Here is a 20828-nt window from a genome sequence, read left to right as displayed (position 1 = left end):
GCACTGCCGTTGTGTTTTTGCGGTCTTCAGTTTGGCTCAGTGCTGTAAACCCCAACACACACCATTGCTGTGTTCTGGTCATCGCTTGCCTCCCCAGGAAAGGAAGCTCCTTCAGGCCAGAGACCGAGTCTTTCTATTACATACCCAGCAGCCAGTGGTGACTGGGAATACTAAATACCCAAAGTACACTGGTTGAGTAAAAAATTGACCTTCTAGTATTTAATCCTCGCCCTGGGCTGGAATAAGACAAGTCGTACTGAGGATACTCAGAGGAGGGAATGCAGATACTGCGTTCCAGGTATCTGTAGGGACACAAAGGAGAGCTGTTTCTATAGGTGTAGGGATGGGGCTAGAATTTGAAATAGAAACAGAGCTGCCCTGGTTAAAAGACAAAGCCCAAAAAGAAATCCAAATGCCGGTTTACTCCTGGTGAGGAACGACGCGGAAGACAAGTTCCTGTACTGTGGGGGGATGTGGCTAAATGAAGTGTTAAACGTTCCTTAAGATGAAAGTTTAATGTGTTTAGTTGGTGACGCCCCTTCATATCTTGCTGGGGGTATTCTGTAACATTTGATACATAAGTTCTGTTAACTTTATAGAGTATTTTTTAAAAATCCAAATTCTGAAATACATTTAGACACAAGGCTTTTGGCTGGGGGTTGTAGAGCTCTGGGTAAATGCCAAGTGAGCACGTACACAGCAGCTTGGCTTTGAGATTCCCATTCATTTGCCAATCCACTATTCCATCCACACTCATAAGGAATTTATATATTCCTTAGCCCAGTCTAATTTTGTTTGGTTTTATTCGTTATGTTCTTTGTCTGTGTTGGTTTATAAGTGAAAACCCCTAAAAGGAAGAGGTTCTAAGACTCTTGGATTGTGAATGGCAGTGACTGATGGGCCAGAAAGGCCCTGGTGCTCAGACTTGGAACATGAAGGCCTCACACAGACGCCCATTCAGCGGGTAAGGAGCAGGTTCTTGAATCTGTCTTGTAGCAGCCAGCCCAGTGATACGCTTGGCTTGTGTCCACACTTTGAGAAATACCACTTTTGAGAGTTTTATGTGTAACCAGTGTGGCCATTGTGCTCTGACATGTCTGACATCCTTAACGTGGGTTATGCTTTTCCAAAAGGCAACTGCAGGTTACAGGGGCCCATTATTTTAAACTTTGGAATTCAGGTATCAACATTACTGTGTATACTTCATCAAGATGAAACCCTACTGTTAAACATTAGAGAGGAACAGTAGTTTGTGTACAGAAAACCTCAGGTTAGAAAAAAATTTGAGCAGAGGGAATTTTGAAAAAGCCCATTCTTATAACACTAAATAAACAGTTCATAGGGAGATCACTAATAAAAAATACAACAGCACCTCAAAATACATATTTTTTTAAACAGAATGCATATATGTGGATCTTTAAGATGGTCTACACCAAAATGTTAATTATGATCTCTGAGTAGAATGCTATTAATTTCATCGTGTCTCCTTTGTGCTGTACCATATTTGCTAAATGTTCCACAATGGATGTTATATTACTTTTGCAATCAGGAAGGAAAAAAAAAAAGGAAAGGTACAATACTGTCTAGAACTGATAAATCCAAATATAAGCTGTGTAAGCATATTATTTAAACATGGAGGTTAACCACCAGAAATGAAAAGTGATTCCTTCTGGGAGCTGCATTAAGAGGGAAGATGACGGCCAGAGACAGTGTTTTCCATTCTAAAGCCTTTCATATAATTTGTTATTCTTAAGATCAGACATTATTGTAAGTTTTTCAATAGTTAAAACTACTTCATTTTATTTCTTCTAAGAGAGGCAGTATGTTCCTTTGAGACACCTACCGAGTTGGGATTCCTAGTTCAGATGCACGCACTGCATCATGTTCATTCACCCTCCAAATTCTGACGTATGTGCAAAATGCAGCTGGATTTACTGACAGTATGCTTAAATTTTAAAAAGTATCAAAGTACAAACAAAAGTGAGTTTATTTACAAATAATATAATAATTACAAATAGTACAAACCAAGATAATTTCTCCTGTAACAGGCGCTAACAGCTTTCACTTTCAAACGAGGGTTCCTGCTATTGTGAGATACGTACATTCAGTGATCTGCTGCCTTTGTTGATGCTTTTCTAAATAACTCCAGGAGGCTTAGTAGTGATGTATATGTGGGCCGTTCCCCTCAAATCTTATTTCCAGAACCACTATGTAGACGTCCAACACAACTGGAATAGAACACAAGACAAGACAGTACTGAATAATCTTTCTTCCAACAGTAAATTTTGATTATTCTCTAAATATTCACCTAATGGTTTAGAACTGAAACCATGATTTTTGGCTTTAAAAAGAAAGTCCAGTGTGATGCTTAATGGGCGGCACAGTTTCAGTACAGCCAGTATTTCTGTATGCCTTTTGTCTTACATTTTTTTTAATCAGAGTCACTACTACTGCTTGAGGAGTCTGTTGACATAACCTCTACATCATCTTCATTTTCTTTATTATGCCCTGGAGGCTCCAACAAAAAGTCATTACTGTGGTTTGGTGGTAGCATATTCATTGCCATATCACTTGACTGCCATGGATACTGTGGAGCAAGGACATCTGGAGAAAAGAAAGAAGCATATATGAGAACATTTCTACTTATAATTAACTTACTTCTTAGTTACCCTTCCCTTTATGCAAATAATTTGAAGTAAAAGTTTTTAAGGCTAGAAATCAAAATATACATTTGGCCAAATTAATGAAGGTCAAATTTATCAAGGACAAATCTGATGTTTTAGTAAGTCAGTTGACATACTTTTCCTTCTGCAAGGCGTTCCTAATTTCAAATCAAATGTTTCCTGTATCTGTATTTTATGCACATATATATTATAATAGCTCATATATAGTACTCTATTCTCTCGGTGTGTGTTATAAATAGCTGGAATATACTACATACCAATTATTCCAAGTTTAAACTGCCTCTTAAACATCAATCCCACTGCTCTCTGGATCCTGAAACTGTCTCTCCTTTGCCAGCAGCTGCAGTGGCGAGCTCTGTCAGTAGAGGGCACTGCAGGGACGCTACAGGAGGAACCGGCTTCCCTTCCAGACCCTGTTTCCCTCCTCCTGTGGTTCCTGGTTGTGTGCAGGGCGTCGGTGGCATTCCACAGAGTGGTTCCCCAGTAAGCTTCAACGCTGTCCCAAAGGGAGCTTCCCAGCAAGTCTCCTTGGGACCCTAGTGGATAGTTTCCTGCTTGCCAGCTCTGGCTTGTGACACCTCATCTGACTTTTCTGCCACCCAGTGGTCCACAGCTACAGTTTCTCCACCGAGGGCTGAACATCAGCCTCGAGGTGGGGACAAGCCTGTTCTCAAGTTGGTCCCTTCCGTGGGTATCTGCATTGGCCCTACACGTAGTAGCTGCTCCCTGTATCTGTCACTACTACATTTAAAAAAATACAGTTCTCTTTACCTTACCATCTAGTAGTTAGTATCTTGTTACTAGTTAGTAATTCTTTAAATTTTCCTTTTTCATATTGCTGGTGTGGTTTCCGCCCCCTGCCTGGACCATGACTGGCATATGATACGGCACAATCACAATGAGAAAAGGAAGAGTACTAAGGGAAACTAAAGCACAGTGAGTTCAGTCTGCACCTCAGATAGTTAACAAAAGCGATGCAACGCAGGGACACGTTTTTACCGATGTAAAAAATGGAGAAGCATGAAATACGTAAAGTATTGAAGGAATATTTTAATACTCAAAAAAGGGTAATTTTTTTATGTCTTTAAAAAAATTTTTAACGTTCTACCAGATCCAAACAAGTCACCTACAAAAGATAAAAGATGAGGAACATAAAAAAATGAGAGAACACTACAAACCTACATGCAAAACCTAAGGAAGGCTGAAGCTCAGAATGAGCTGTCTTACAAAAATGATACTGTTTAGTTATTAAAAAGTCCATTAAAAGCTTTGTTAATTTGAGGTTTTTCACAAGTATGTTCACTGGGTATTCTTTAGATTGAACATATATACACATCTTATTCTGTTTGTACACTGTGTTTCATTTTTAAAAGCTATGTTTAGAGCTTAGTTAATAGGAGCCTAAAGCCTGAGGAAAATGGCACGTTAACAAATGAGGGGAAAAGTCAGTTTATACTAATTTCATAACCTCCATCTAGAACAGTCTTTAAACTAGAGGAAGTAGAGAGCAAGATAAAGTGGTAGAGAACCTAGCTATTAATATGAGTTGGGTCCAGACCCTCAAACTTGTTCGACAGCCAGATGTCTGCATCATGTCAGAAAAACCCTGTTTGAAAGCATTACTCTGATTAACGCTACCTGGCAGTCTGCCTGCTGCTAGGGCATCCCCTGGTAAGTGACCGTTCACTCCATTAGTGGAAGGATTGTTCATCTGACCCAATAATCCACTTCTCATCTCCAAATCAGTTGGGTATGGTCTCCGTGGGTCCCCTAAAAAATAGAGACTGCTTTTATTTCAATCACATACAAAATAGCATTGCTGCCTTTTCTAAAGTATTGATTTTCTTTGGTTCACTTTGAAAAACCCAAGCCACATTTTCAATTTTGGAAAAGGAAGGTCATCTTAGCAGTTGTTATTAAAAACATAAATATTACATTTTTAAATACATGCATTTTCTTGTCTAGATCTTCACAATATCCTATTCTCTATATAAACAAAAATGAGAAAAAGTCTAATTTTAGCAAACATTCCAAATGACAAAGTAAGAAAATTATAATGATCTTGATTCTTCTAACTTATCTACATTTTCTAGTAAGAAATTATCAATGGTACAAACTGAGAGTAGTCATGACACATTGTTTTTTTAAAGATAGAAAGGACTGAAATGCTTATTGCTTTGATCTCGTCATTTAAGGACTGAATTTCTTTAACTTTCCAGTGGAGTATCAGGAGCCAGTAACATTCATTTCTAGTCATGAGAACACACGGTTTAGTTTTGGACTGATGAAAACGTGGCCAGATTTGGACCAACTTTTTGGTAATATTTTCTCACCAACTCCAGATGATTTACCCTCCACAACTGTAGCCACCCTTGGTGTCTGGGGTACAGTAAAGCACCACCATCAGGAGTTACGAAGTTGGGATAACTACCTCCCATTATTCCTCTCAGAACACTGCTGCTCTGCCTTAGGGCTCTGGCGTACTAATGTTTTATCTGCTGTCAGTGTTTATGTTCCAGCTTCTCTCTCTGCCATCTCTAATTTCTGCAGCTCCTTCCAGTCTTGTGTATCTGCTGCTAGGTATCCAGTGCTGCTTTATCTTTATCACCTAAGAGCTGGGACTGTCTGTTTCCCAGGCTGGACCCCTTGTAAAAATCCAAATGGCTCGAAAAAGTTAGCTTTTGGCCAGCCTGACTTTTACAGGCATACAGATCTATAGCTTTAGAATCATCACACATTATGTTGTACTTTGAAAAAAAAATTTTTAAAGGAAAGAAACACAGTTCCTAGTGGCAATAGCTTTGTAAAAAACCAAACTGATAAAACTCATGGCCTATATTATAAGACACTAAAGATGTGAAAATGTTTCTAAAAATAAATACATTCTATATTTAAATTTTTTCTACTTGTGTACAGCCACCAAGAATTTTCAAAACCACATGCATTTAGTAAAAAGAATTATTTTTACCTGGGACCCAGGTCAGTGGGGCGCACACAGCATTACTTGCACTAATCCTATGTGCATACTTAATTATTTCTTCAGAGGAGATAGCACCTGAGTGAGGCCAAAGAAGAGTGTTAACATTTTAGTCTTTAATCTAGTAAATGTACAAGTTTATAAATACCTACATCATAAACATCATACTTAATTTTAAATTATCTGACAATATGATGAGTTCCCTACCTTCCCTAATAATACTTAATAATAGTGTATCGTTAAACTTAAGAAACTAGAGCAGCAGTTCACACCAACCACTTGACTGCTTAGTGTGACCCTAAATCTATAGGAGGACCTAAGTAGAAAGATGTTCACAATATATTCATTAGGTGAAAAAAGTACCCTACTAAATAATACGTATAGCATATCCTGGTTTTTATTCTAGAATATGTGTACACACATGTATTTGTATTGTTCTTGTCACATACGTATTACAAATCTAAGAGAAACCTGGAAGAGCACACAGCAAACATTAGCAGTAGTTAATCTACAGTAGGAAAAGAGGAGGAAAGTTAGGCAAGTCTGAGTAACTAAAAGTAAATCTGCCCACAGATCATCAAAAGGAAGTAACCACAGTTTTCCTTATAATTCTGATCTTTCGTGTGCAAACTAAAAGACCCAAAATGGAAGCCTTTTAAAGAGAGAAGCAGGACAGGCCAAGAAGGCAGCTGAGCTTCTGGAAGCACTGCTAAATGTACACACATCCCAAAGCTGTATCTAGTCCTGACTCATGGTTTCTAGTCTCACTCCAGTTGTCCAATGGATGTTCTCTCTTTCCCTGTCCTGTGACATAAGATCCAACTCAAATCCCATTTGCTTCCAGCCCATATTCTCTTCTCCCCACAATTTAAAAAAAAAAAACAAAACATTGTCTTTACTATACATTTGGGTATTAGCCATAACTTGCATTACTACTTCTTATAACCTGAAAAGGGATGTGACACTTCGCAAGGAACACCCAGCACAGTGCTGTAACATACCAGACACTTGACCATGAAACTTACTGTATCAGCAAATGACTATCAATAATACTCTCATCAGTTTCTTGAAACTAAAACTTGGATTTTTCAGAAAGTCACTCCGTATTCCCACAGTACTAACCTTTTCTTGCTTTTTCTATTGACTTGAGTTTTTCTTTTGCTTGGTAAACAGCTGTTGCCTAATTTAAACAACATTTTAAAAGGGAATATGTATTATTCAGGATTATACCAAGCACAGCTTTTGGCTTCATTCACAAAATCATTTATCCCACAGGAACAATATGCAAAATTTGGAAATCCCCACAATTTATTTGTAATGTTCCAGAACACCACTTGGGTATCATTTACATCAGTTACAGTCAATGAAAAATAGAAACATCATATTCATGAATCAGTCTCCATTCACAAACTAGTTGTTAGAAACAAAATGTTAACTGGATTGTTTACTAGCATTTTTTCTTTATGTCTTCTATCATAAGCATGCAGAAAACAGACCACATACCACCTCCAAAGCATCCTATTTCTGTATCTAGTTCAAGGATAAAACAAAAAACTTTTTTCCTAGTTTACAAGACATTCTTGGATTGACAGTATCATTCATTTATACATTACCATTAGCTCCGTGCTTAATGACTGCTATCGTGAACTCCTCCACCCACCCCCTCCCCGGGCAAAGGCCCATTGAAGTATAAAATGAAGCTGACCTGGTATATGCATCCTCAACTATAACACAGTGGGGTAAAGAGTATGGAGTCAGAGAGATCTAGGTTTAAGTTGCATCTCCCTAATTTTACCTGCTTGGGCAAGGTAGGCATTCATTTAAAATCATGGTTTCTTCATCTGTAAAATAGAATAATGGTACTGACCTCATATAATTGTTAAGAAGAATGAGACAATACATATAAAGTTGCAGAGCACAGGGCCTGGTGCACAAGTGCTTAATAACTGTTAGTTGCTATTATCTAAATTCATAAAATTCAGTCTTTTTACAATCTTCGTGTTCACTATCTTAAACTCAGTAATTATGAAAACTAGTATCAGAACAGGATAAAAGTAAACTTCCCATTTCTATTCAACCATGTGAAATCTTTAAATAATGAAAATATGGTTCAAAAGTAATGCAGACTATCTGAAAACAGTAAGTAAAAAAAGGAATGACAATAGTCCTTCATCTAACCAAAGTAACAAGCTGTCGCTTTTAGACTGGAAAATTGAGGTTTTCTGCCACTTTCAAATACTAATAGATTTGTTTTTCAGAAATAGAGTAAATAGTATCTTTTTTTACATTAAGAACCAGCCTCTATCAACTTACCAGTATTTGTTCTGCTTCTTTTAGCTGTTTTTGTAGTTGCTGAATATCACTATCTCTCTTTTCTACTTCTTTTTCTAAAACTTGCATTTCATGATGGATTTTTCCCTGATTAAGTGCCAATTTCATTAGTTCTTGAAATTCCCCATCTCTGTGAATTAACAACTCCAGCACCTATCAAGAGAGTTGATTAAAGCATATGACAAAATACTGAAAAACTACATTCCAGTGAAACAAAGAAATCCACACATGAATTAACTGGCCAGGCTATAAAATTTTAACACTTTCAAAGTATTATTTCTAATCACTGTTAAGAAAAATGGCCTACCTACAATTAGAAAACAGATTAATATCAAGATTTTCTACTTTTTCTGGGCGGAGACGGAAATAGCTCAGTGGTAGAGTGCATGCTTAGCATGCATGAGGTCCTGGGTTCAATCCTCAGTACCTCCATTAAAAAACATTTCTCTACTTTTTAAAATTATATGCTATTCTTTCATATAAAATAAATAACTACCAATATGCCAAAATGAGTAGGCTTATTCATTTCCCAGGGTAGATAAACTTTGAGATGATTTTAGCTAGCACCAGGAACTGAACAGGATTTTTCCAAAGATATACAAATGGCCAAAAGTACATGAAAAGGAGCTCAACATCGCTAATCATTACGGAATTGCAAATCAAAACCACAACTGGTTATGTATTTGCACCAGTTACGACGGCTGTCAGTAGAAAGACCAGAGATAAACGTTGACGAGGATGTGAGAAAGGGAAGCCATCAGCACATGCTGGTGGGAACCTAAACTGGTCCACGTAAGTATGGAGGTTACTTAAAAAATTAAAAATAGAACTTTACCATATGATCCAGCAATTCCACTTCTGAGTATTCATCCAAAGGAAATGGAATCATTATTTTGAAAAGATATGTGCACCCACATGCTCACTGCATTAGTCAAGACATGGAAGTAAGTGTCCATCAATGGATGAACAGATAAAAAGTGTGGTGTAGATGTATACACACACATATACACACAAAGGAATATCATCCAGCCACAAAAAAGTAAATCTTGGCATTTGGGATAACCCTGAAGGCATTCTGTTAAAGTGAACTAAGTCAGAGAAAGACAAATACTGTAGGATCTCATCAGTGGAATCTAAAAAAAGCGGAACACATAGAAATAGAGATCAGACTGGTGGTTGCCAGAGGCCAGGGGGGAGGCAGCAAAATGGGTGAAGGCGGTCAAAAGGAACAAAATTCCAGCTATAAGTAAGTTCTGGAAACTGATGTTCAGTATGGTGAGTATAATTAAAAACACAGTACTGTAAATTTGAAAGTTGCTAAGAGAGTAAATCTCAGCAACTTAAAAAAAAAGTTCTTAAGAAATTGCACAGGAACCAAATAGACATTTTTCGGAAGACATACAAATCGCCAACAAGTACATGAAAAGATGCCACTTTCTCTGCAACTTTCTTAAAAGTTCTTATAAGGAAAAAAAATCATGTGAGGTGATGGATGTGAACTAAACTTACTGTGGTAATCATTTTGCAATATGTACATATATCAAATCATTATGCTATACACATCTTAAACTAATACAATGTTATGTTAACTTTCTCAATTATATCTTATGTAAATGATGCAAAGAATATATCAATTTAAAAGTTGCAATTAATAATTTAATAGAATCTGATCTTCCTGTTCTCACACAAAGTAAATATAAATAGGAAAACTGCAGAAATGATGAAGGTTTTTTGTTTTTAATTCAAAAAAGAAATCACTTACCTGGTTTTCCTCTCCAGACTGTAACAACTTTTGGTTTCTTGAAATTGCCAGCATTTCTATAAGTTCTCTAAAACACAAAAACAAAAAAGTTTGCAAAGTAAATACAATAGAGACTCTCTTCTCTGATCTCTCCCTGACTGACCTGCTGGATTCATGTACCCACAGCAAGCTAAGTTCTCAGAGCTACTGCCCCACAGTCCACTTTATGGACTTCAGCTCTTACCAGCTACAGTGCATTCTCACCAAGACTCAGGTGTGTTTGTTACCAGCCCCATTTATTCAAGTTTTACTCATTAATTATATAAATTAATATCAATCATATAAATACCAATGAAATATGAGTATGACTAAGAAGAACTGTTTCTATAAAAACCTAAGCTTGGAAAGACTCAACAGGTGTGTACAAAGGGCAACTAACAAACCAGGGGAAGGAAAGTCAAAACTCAGCAAGCGTCTGCCCCAGCACTGCCTGATGAATATTGACGTTCTTATTCCACTTTAAAGAAACCGAAGCAGAAAATGCAGACAATAACTACAGATGGTTTATGCAAGAAAAACTCATACATAAGGGGCCTACAGGCCAAATCCAGTACATCTGTGGTTTCTATGAATAACTTCCCTTGCAAGACAGCTATGCTTCATTTACGTATTGCCTAAGGTTGCTTTCCCACTACAGGGGCAGAACTGAATACTTGTGGCAGAGAACTTTGTGCCTGCAAATTTTTTAATTAACCAAAACAGGTATGAGCTAAGAGGGATCCTTACACATAATAATATATTTCTAGAAGGCTCACTGATTAGCTATGCCAATTTTCCCATGTGAAAATTAGTACAATGATCAAGAAAAAATGTATAGCAGGTAATATCTATGTATGTTTCAAACCTGTTGATAGATGTGACTTAATTCAGAGATTATCCAGGAGTGGACAGCTTCACAATTAGCTAGCTACCTGACGCTACTTATCAGCCCCAGTGTTTGTACCCTCCTACTGGCTGCCACGCAATTTTTACCTTCATATTTACACGTTCCACCATCCTCTCGCTAGCCCAGGCGATTATAGTGGATGGTGCCAACTGGACCCAGCCTTCTCCACTACTACTTCCCTACACCATTATGTATGAATTAATTAGCTAGTTAATTTTAAAAAAAGGATATGGGAATGAAAAGCCTTCATTTATGCATTCAAATATTTCCTGAGTGCCTATTATGTGCCAGGCATTTTCTAGATGCTTGGGTTATAAAAGTGAACAATGGCCATGAAATTCTAATATGGAAGACAAGAAAATATACAAGTAAAACCAGAGTGATAGGAATTAGGAAGAAAATTAAGCAGTGTTATATCAGAGAGTTGTTGAAATGGTTTGGCTACTTACACTGGGTGTTCGGGGAAGGTTTCTCTTAAGAGAATAGCTTTGAAGTAAAACATGAATTAAACAAGAGAAGCCAGCCATGAGATCTGGGAGACAAGACTACTTGGTAAAAGTCAGTGAGTTCATCGGCCCAAAGATGGATTGGAGGAAACGTGGCCAGAGCACAGTGGGCACCCGGGAGCAGGACAGAAAGTCAGGACAAGGGAGGGAGGGATGGGCTGGACTGTGTAGGGCCTTGTAGCTCGTAGTAAAGGAGTATTTCATTCTGAGTGCAGTGAGAAGCCACTGGGTCATTTTAAACAGGGAAGGACATGACTTGATTTATGTTTTTAAACACCTGCTGAGCTATGTGGAGATCAGATTGTAAGAGAGCTAGAATGGAAATCAAGTTAGGTGACTTATGGTGTCACAGGCAAAAGATGACACTGGATTTGACTAGATCCTAGCCACCTGGATTTAGTAATGGACGGACAGGTTTAGGATATATTTTGGAGGTAGAGCCGACAGGACTTCCTAATGGATTAAATAGACATTTTATGAAAACAGCATGTTATATTAGCCCCTTTTTGTACCCTATTAGTGAGATGTAAAGAGTTGAGACCCCTGGTCTAAATAAAAGCTGGTTTCTATGGGGAGAAGGGGTGGTGGTGAGGGGGGATGAGGGTATATTGGGACATGCAAAATGAGCCTTTTTCTGCCTTTCTTGCAAATCTGGGAATATAAATTAACAGAAAACCTGACAAGGGCTTGCCTTAGGCAGAGGAGTACGGGGTGGGGGGGTCTCTAAGACTCAGTGTTCAGTAACTGTCTAGGAAGAAATGGAAACCTGCGTCCTCCCCCAGGGTGAAGGGAGACTGAAGGACCCCCTGCATCCTCTCTGGTTCCGGGAGTGGGAGACAGAGCCCTGTCCCACCACAGAGGAAGAGCGGCATTCCGGCATGCCAGATTAGCCTCCTCCCACATTTCCACAGGAATGTAACGCACACAGGGGTTAGAGCCTGTATTATTAGTAATACTACACTTCGGGTAAATAATAGATAAACGATTAATAGGTTGGTGGGGAAACCTCAAGACTCCTCTCAACATGGTTTCTGTTCCACAAATAAGTTCTAAATTAAAAACAGTTTAATAAAAACTTCTTAAACTACAATCTGTCTATAGGTTTCTATTTTTCACATTTCTCTAAAGACCGCCTGATTCTATCACATCTTACAAAGCAATATATTGAAAGGCTATATAATCAGGTTAACAGTTAAAAAAAAATTCATATCCACTATTTTCTAAAGCCAAGAGGTTACAATAGAGAGTTTTTCATTTTTCATAAAAAAATGCAAACAAGAGAAAGATTCATTCAGAGGATAATGACAAACTTCACATATCACAGAATCAGTATAGTAACTATGTCTGAGCACATAATGGGACATTTTGGAAAGCGAGTCACACTGGAGCAGCCTCATTCTGTGGAGGAGTTCCAATGAGTGGCACAGCAAAGTGACATCCCTTCCACCGCCCCCACCAACCATTTCCAGGGTTATAAAAGAAATTCTCACCCACTGTCACTCGATTTTCTTTAGAGGTGAACAAATAAAACAATGTGGCAGATAAGTCATGAGAAAATCAGAGAAAAAGAAAAACTTCTAAGACAACAGTTATTAGCACAGGCAGCAGAGTGCCTCAAGAAGGAAGCCTATCACCAATCTGTTAACAGATTCAGTGAGGAAGGCTACAAATTAATGAGAAATCCAAGTCTTTGGAGCATTCCTGAAGAATGGGAAACAGAACTACAGCTTCTGGTAGAGGAAGCAAAAGAGAACTCAGCACCTCAAGTCATCGTGTACAGCTGGAAAGCTGAAGGAGAAAGTTTCAGAAACACAGACGTTCTTGAGGAAAATTTACATGATGATTCACTACTTCAGAGAGTAAACACACTTCAACAGAAAATGCTATACTTGATAATCAAGTTAAGGAGCAAATATGGAGAGGGATAAATTGGTCAAATCTGGATACAAAAGAATTTCAATTTAGTCTCAAATTTAACATAACTGATAAATTACTTAATTATACCATCTCAGGTGAAGAGTACATGAATATCAAGTATATGCATTCCTACAGGTACCGACAACATCAGGGAAACACATCTTGGATACAGAGCCCAGGAGCCAAACAATCCAGAAGCAGGATCTTGAGACTGACTACTGAGTTGTCCAATGTCAGAAGAAGTTCTCACAGACCATTTTCCTGGATGGGTAGGCTCAGAAACACAGTTCCTGAACTTGGTGAATATGAAACATATACTAGAGTTACTCAGCAAAACAGATGAACAAATTATGCCACAGCAAGTAAAGCTGAAAAAACAAATGTCTTCACTGGGCTCCAGAGTAGAAGGGTGGGAAGGAACAGTCCATTGGATATACTAAGGCAAAGATCTGAAATTCTAAGACTAAGGCCTACTCAGAAGAAAAGGAAGCATCCGCTATTAACCAAAGGGGGTGTCACTTCTTCACAAAGTCAACATATTTACAGAAAAATAAATCGCTACCATCCATACCATGTGGTTGGTCAAAATAAACAAACAATAAGGAACACTTTAACTCAACTAATTTCACACTGATCAGTGTCATCAAGATTCCTCAGCAAAGATGTTAGAAGCCAATCAAGTATTAGACTTAGCCTTCAGGTGAGAATTCTCCCAAAAGAAGAAAGAGCTCACGGGAATACTTCAAGCAGAACAAGATCCAGAATTCAAGGAAGTGGAAAAAATGGCTCATACAGGAGCAGCAGAGGTATCTTCCAACTAATCATTAGTTGTTCTGAACCTAATGGAACACAGATCTGTATCAGAACCACATGGCTACCTATTCAAGGTACTTCAAAGACTCAGAGACTGAGCTTGGCCGACCAATGATTCTAAAAGTACTAGTTTGGGTGAGTGCACTAGTTTAGAGCTGAAGTTGAATGCACAATTTGGTTTTCAAATGATAGCTGGCAGATAGAAAAGCAGTGGGTTAGTCAGCATTTATGGGATGTTAATTTGGTGTTTAATAACCTACACAGAGAAAGAACTTACCGCGAACTAAATGAGGCTTCAACTGGCTGTCCTAAAGGTAGTTATGTCACAGAAAGCAGATACTTGAATAACTTAACTGAAAACTTCATACCACGAAAGCTCAGTCTTGCTATGGTCTTTTTACTAAGAAATCACGCTGGTATCCACCCTACAGAATTAACCAAAGGAGAAGCTGACAGGTCCTCCACCACAAACTACAAAGCCAATCAAGACAAAGAAAGAAACAGCACTGCCATTAATCTGTGTAAACATTCACACAGAGGCAACACATTAAGATGGCTGCCTTATTCCAAGGAGCTTCTTATTCATTGTTTTGACTGCTCACTGACTGGAAATTCCACCTGCCCTTTTTGTCACCAGGCAGTATTTCAATCTAATAGTCTAAACGGTGAATTAAACACATAAGCTATTTAACTTCTGGTGTCCGTGTGTTCTTAGATTTTTAGTGCATCACTTGGTATCGCACTGACCTAGGAATCTGGAAGGTAATGCTGCTACGGCAAGGACTAAATTCACAGCAAAGTGCTGATTAGGTCAGAAAATACAATACAGACATCCCTTGGAGATATCGCAGGTTCAGTTTTCCAGACCACTGCAATGAAGTGAATGTTGCAATAAAATGAATCACAGTTTTTGATTTTCCACTGCATATAAAAGTTATGTTTACACTATACTGCAGTCTATCAAGTGTGCAATAGCATTGTGTCTAAAAAACAAACATTAAAAAACAGCATTAATCTAAAAATAATGCTGTTGGAAAAACGGCACCAACAAACTTGACAACAGGGTTGCCACAAACCTTCAATTTGTAAAAAAAAAATCCAATACCTACAAAATGCAATATAGTGAAGTGTAATAAAACAAGGTATGCCTGTATGTAAGACTTATTCTAAAGCTGGCAAAGAATGTTGACTACAGAAAAGGTGACAAGTTGGGTTTCTGAAGGATAAATGAGTGATTCATCAAATTGGGGGAGGAGTGGGAACTGGCCTGCGAATGGGGAGCAGTCAGGGAGGCTGGAATGAAGGGTATGGGGTAGGGGGAGGGTTGTGGCAGTAAATAAGGACAACAGGATGGATTAAGAGGAGGTGAAGAATGCCCCACTGCACACTAAGCTAAGGAGTTTGGGAATGGGAACCTACCAAATATTTTACAGCAGAAAAGTGATACGAGACGTCTTTTTAAAAAGATAGCTCTACTCTTGGGCTAAACAGCATTAAGGCCAGTGAAATTGCTGGGAGGCGGTATTACGAATTAGTTATGACAGTGGGGATGGGAACCAGAAGTCAAATCTGAGCAACGTGTTAGAAGGAAGAACCAAAACAATTTTAACATCCAAGTGAATGCCCGGGAGTTCGGGAAGGCTTCAACTTGACAGACTACCATGAAGGATGACAGAGTAAGGAGGATAACATGCAATTTCATCTCCTACCTCCGCCACACACGCTGCCCTCCAGCCACCCCAAACTGGCAATTCCACCACCAAGTCGTGCGTGCTGGTGTTTCCAGGCCTTTGCACTTGCTGTTCCAGCCACCTGCCGCCTGCTGAACTCATTCGTCCCTTGCAATCCTTTCTCCAGAAAGCCTGCCCTGACTACAACGGGGGCAGATGTCTAGGCCCGTGCTCCAGTCGCCTCTGGCCGGAACAGGCTCCAGGCCACCGTCACTGTTTACACGTCTGTCTCCCTCTCAGGACCGTCTCCCAGCGCGCGGCACACAGGGGGAGCTCCTTAACGTCGGGCGGTGCACGAAGGGACCCACACGGGGCCATCCCCAAGGTCTGCTACGATTCTGACAGTCGGCGGAACACTGTCAGCATGAAAACGTCCCCCTAGGGGGAAAGGCGCCGCCCGAGTCCCCGAGGGCTGCGGACCCTTGTGCACTGCCCCCGGGAGTGCGCGCCGCAGTCCCCGGGCGCGGCCCTCCTCGCCGAGCCCCGGGAACCAGCCCCGGCAGGGCCGGCCGCCCGAGCCAGTCCTCCAGCCAGGCCCAGCCCCAGCCAGGCCCTCGGGCCGACGGCCTCACCTCGACAAGACCTCCAGGTCTTCCAGCGCAGACAGCAGTCGCTCTCGCGTGCTGTTACCGCCCGCCGCTCCCGAACCGCCGCCCGGCCGCTCCTTCTCCTTCTCGCCACTGGAAGACGCCGCCATGCTCCCTGCAGGCCAGCAGCCGGCGTCTGCGCAGCTGGGCGCTGGCGAGGAGAGGCGGGCTCGGCCGGCGGAAGGAAGGGTCACCGAGACGGGGAAGAGAGGCCGGGCCGGAGCGCCCCCTGCGCGCCTGGAGGTGCACTGCGAGCGCTGGCGCCATCTGCTGGGCGCGCGAGGGCTTCTTGGTCTAACCCTGGGAGCCAAACCCAGAGGGCGGTCAGGGTCTCCTGAGCCTCAAGTCATTCAAGCAGGAGTGGGAGATTTCTGCTCAACGGATTTTAAGCTTTGAGGGAATTACATGAGGACATTCTTCTTGTGTCAGTTTCTTCGAAAAGTGGGCTGAGGGTCTCCTGATATTAACCAATCGTCTGCATTCCTATAAGCTGTTCCCCACCCTCCTGTTTGGGCTCTCCGGGAGGCTGGAAGCACTTTTAAGACAGGAACCAGAAAACATCTTATTTAATTTTTTTTTATTATTGTGGTAAAATACACATAACATAAAATTTACCATGTTAACCATGTTTAAGTGTATACTTCAGTGTCATTAAGTACATTCATATTGTTACCAGCCCAGGTCCTTGAACTCTTTAATTAATAGAAATTGCTAAAAGGCCAGATGAGAAATTCAGGCAAGCCTTTCTTGGGACTCTTGTTTCAGCAGAAGGAAGTGAAAACAAGCAACAGGTGGCCTTGCTCACTGTTCAAGGAGGGCGGTATTGTTCCCTAAATGCGGGAAGGTAGGAGTGGATCAGTCACTCAGCAGGGAAGACAGGCTTAAGTGGCCGGCCCACCCCCTTGGTGGTGCTGTGTGCAGAGATCATGCTCAGGACCCTGCTTTTGCTCTCAGTACTTCATGAATAGCAGTTGGTTTGTAGCCTTTTTGTATCTTATTGTTCATAATTGCCCAACTGTACACGTGTGCAGTTATCTTTTAGTCCCTTAGTTTCTTTGTATTCTGTTGCTCAGAGACATTTTTCCAGGTGCAAGCACTCCAGCAAAGGATCTCGGATCCCAGGCCTGTCTCAGTATTTTGCTACCATCACCACCATCCATCTCCACACTATTTTCACCTTGCAAAAACGAAACTGTATCCATTAGACAAAAATTCCCCAGTTCTACCTCCTCCTTATCCTCCTTACTTATCCATTCATCTGTCATGAACACTTGGGTTGCTTCCACAATTTCAGTCCATCTTTATAATCACACATCTCCCAACAAAATGTTTGTTCATTGCTCAAGATGACTATTGAACTGAATCAATCAATATAGTATATAAGTGGTAGTTAATGAAAATAGTTTAAATGATGTAGCACACATTCCAAATCAGCCAAAAATGTACCTTCGCCCACTTTTCCAGGGGAGAACAATGTAGTTGGGGGTTTTCATTAGCAGGAAAACCTAAAATCAAACAGCACTGGGAAAGGGATCTTGTATCTTGGCCAAGTTGCCTTTACAAAAGATAAGCTGAAAAGTTGTCACCCACAGACCACAGCTGGGAGTGAGTCAGGGGTACCTGTGGTCCCCTCATTCCATTGTCTTGTCCTCTGGTCTGTTGTTTTGGAGGTGCTGAACCTGATTCCTGCTGGGCACTTGGAGCTGAGGATTTCCTTGGGGATTCATGCTAAATAAATTTATTCATAGCAACTGCTGTATAACCCAGAATGCCACTTTATTCTCTTATGATGAGCACAGTTATAGACAAACTGACACAGGAAGCCATAAATTATCACAAGAACATTGCTTGAGAAACCTGGATCAGAGTAGATAAAGATAAATAAAAACTTAGTTGGCGCAATCATCAGGATTTGCACCTCCGTAGTTAAAGAGGTCGTCATATTTGTGTTCATAGGTCAGTGTGTTTTCTTCCTTAGACAGAGCAAGAGACCCACAGATACCTTTTGTTTTCCAGCCATCCCCTACTTCTGCTCCGGGCTAACCCCTTCTTTTAATACAGTCAATTCTTAGGCAATGGACTAACTTAGATTTAAGCTTTCTTAATTATAATTGTATTCTAAGCATGCCTCCCAGTAGCTCTAGTCAATAATTTCTTTTTTTTTAATTATTGTATTATTTAATTATTTTACTTGGGAGGGAGGTAATTAGGTTTATTTATTTATTTTTAGAGGAGGTACTAAGGAATTAAACCCAGGACCTCATGCATGCTAAGCATGCGCTCTACCACTGAGCTATACTCTTCTCCTGTCATAATTTCTTATGTTAAGCTTCCAAGGGGCTGAACTCCTGCTGCCTGTGTGGGTTTTGTTTACTATTACAGGTTTACCTTGCGGCATAATTATGCGGGGTAGGGGGAGATCATATTAGTGTAGCTTCCACATAAAAATTCTAGGAGGATTCTAATTACTTAACAATGACCAATTATAGGCCCTACTTTACAGATAATGAGGGTCCACGTGCAGACAGTGCATATGTGTCGTGACTCCAGACCTCCTTGAATTTGGTGCAAATTCATACGCACACTGAACATTGTCTATAGACCAGTAAGTAATGGCACTTTCTGCAGATGTACTCTTTTGCAAACTGTGCAGATCTAAGTGTGATACACAAAATATGAATTATTTTGTAATATACAATTGACCCCTGAGCAACGCTAGGGTTAGGTGTGCTAACCTCCACTCACTTGAAGGTCAGAGCACTGCTATTTCTGCCTCAGAAATAAAGGAATTGATAAATGACTCACCCAAGGCCGAAAGCTGGGACAGGATTGGGTAGAATGAGGACTGAGGCCCTAGCTCTTTTGATTCTACATGTTGTGATCTGTAATCAAACACAAGCTTTTCCCTACCCTTTGTTAACTTAAAGATCTGTAAAATGAAAATGCACTTTCTGTATTGAAAAAATTCCACAGATAAATGGACCCCCACAGTTCAAATCTATGTTGTTCAAGAGTCAACTATAATTAAAAATGAATACTTTATATATTTTTATAGTTATTATAATAACTGAATTCACAGTAACTTTGAATGTAAAGTGTTTTCTCAATCTATAGATTCAAAGGGGTAAGTACTACTTCTTGTAAAATTTTATGTATTTAACCTGCCAGACACTGTTCTAAGTGTGTTTTTTAAAATGAAACCATTTAATTTTGTAAGACTTTCAGAGGTAAATACTGTTATTATCTCCATGTTACAGATAATGAAGTTGGAGGCAGAGAAATTAAGAGACTTGCCTAAGGTCCTACAGCTAGTAAATGGTGAAGCTGGGATGTGAATGCAGGGTCTGGCTCCAAGGTCTGTGCTCTTAGCCACTGGTTACTCTGCCTCTTTTTTTTTAATGAAGGAGTTGCCTAAAAATAGATGTACCATATAATCCAGCAATCCCACTCCTGGGCATATATCTGGAGGGAACTCTAATTCAAAAAGACACATGCACCCCAGTGTTCATAGCAGCACTATTTACAATAGCCAAGACATGGAAACAGCCTAACTGTCCATTGACAGATGACTGGATAAAGAAGTTGTGTGTGTATATATATATGTATATATGTGTGTGTGTATACATATACATGTATTTACACACACACACATACATACACACACACAATGGAATACTACTCAGCCACAAAAAGAATGAAATAATGCCATTTGCAGCAAAATGAACGGACTAGAGATTATCATATTAAATGAAGTAAGTCAGACAAAGACAAATGTCATATGATTTCATTTGTATGTGGAATCTAAAAAACAAAATGATACAAATTTCATTTATAAACCAAACAAAGACTCATGGACATAGAAAACAAACTATGGTTATCAACGGGGAAAGTGGGGGGGAGGGATAAATTAGGAGATTGGGATTAACAGATACATACTATTGTAAATAAAATAAACAACAAGGACCTACTGTATAGCACAGGGAACTATATTCAAGTTCTTGTAATAAGCTATAATGGAAAAGAATCTGAAAATATAGGTACATATATGTGTATATATGTGTGTAACTGAATCACTCTGCTGTACACCTGAAACTAACATTATAAATAGACTACACTTTAATAAAAAATAAAATTAAGAAAAAAGCTACTGGGGAGAAGGAGTGGGTTCCCAGTAAGTTGCTGGTTTCTAGGACAGCAACTGCAATTTTTAAATCAATTATAAAGCCTCAAAATGTGCCACTTTAAATGTTTTTCATAAGCCAACTGGAGCTCCTCTACATCAAGTGAAGTGTTACAATCTGAACAAGGCCCCTCATCATCCCCACCCTCCTGTTCTAGTTACACTGGGAAGCCTTCATCAGAAGGACCTTATCCTCCTCATTCCAAAACATAACACAATGAAAAACTCCCACTGTCTAAAATTACTCACTGTTAATTAAAGTCATGAGCTCTATGGAAAGGGTGGCAATTTGTGTTTAACTCCCTACATTCTTGTGCCTTGAGAATAAAAAACTGTTTAAGTTAATCTCATTCTCTTTAAATGTTCATAGTGTGGTTTCAGTGGAAAGGTTTTCTAGAATTAACAAACTTTCTAAA

General features: G+C 39.7%; 1 protein-coding gene and 1 long non-coding RNA gene across 2 annotated transcripts; one reads left to right on the top strand and one right to left on the bottom strand.

Annotated features, from left to right (window-relative positions):
- Nucleotides 1-16: 16 nt before the first annotated feature.
- Nucleotides 17-3965, top strand: LOC140701125 (uncharacterized). The gene is made up of 2 exons (XR_012079998.1): nt 17-964; nt 3022-3965. It is a non-coding gene; the product is annotated as an uncharacterized lncRNA (long non-coding RNA).
- On the bottom strand, nt 1970-16392 carry MED4 (mediator complex subunit 4). Its single transcript, XM_031684549.2, has 8 exons — nt 16218-16392; nt 9755-9821; nt 7975-8145; nt 6784-6841; nt 5653-5739; nt 4323-4454; nt 2425-2604; nt 1970-2228 (listed from the first exon to the last, which is right to left on the bottom strand). Exons 1-7 carry the CDS (start codon nt 16340-16342, stop codon nt 2432-2434), a joined length of 813 nt encoding a protein of 270 aa, XP_031540409.1. The 5' UTR covers nt 16343-16392; the 3' UTR covers nt 1970-2228; nt 2425-2431.
- Between the last annotated feature and the right edge of the window lie 4436 nt (nt 16393-20828).

The sequence above is a fragment of the Vicugna pacos genome, chromosome 14 (genome assembly GCF_048564905.1).
Source record: "Vicugna pacos chromosome 14, VicPac4, whole genome shotgun sequence".
NCBI lineage: Eukaryota > Metazoa > Chordata > Mammalia > Artiodactyla > Camelidae > Vicugna > Vicugna pacos.
The sequence above is the reverse complement of the archived record's forward strand: the minus strand, read 5'-3'. Positions and strand labels throughout refer to the sequence as shown.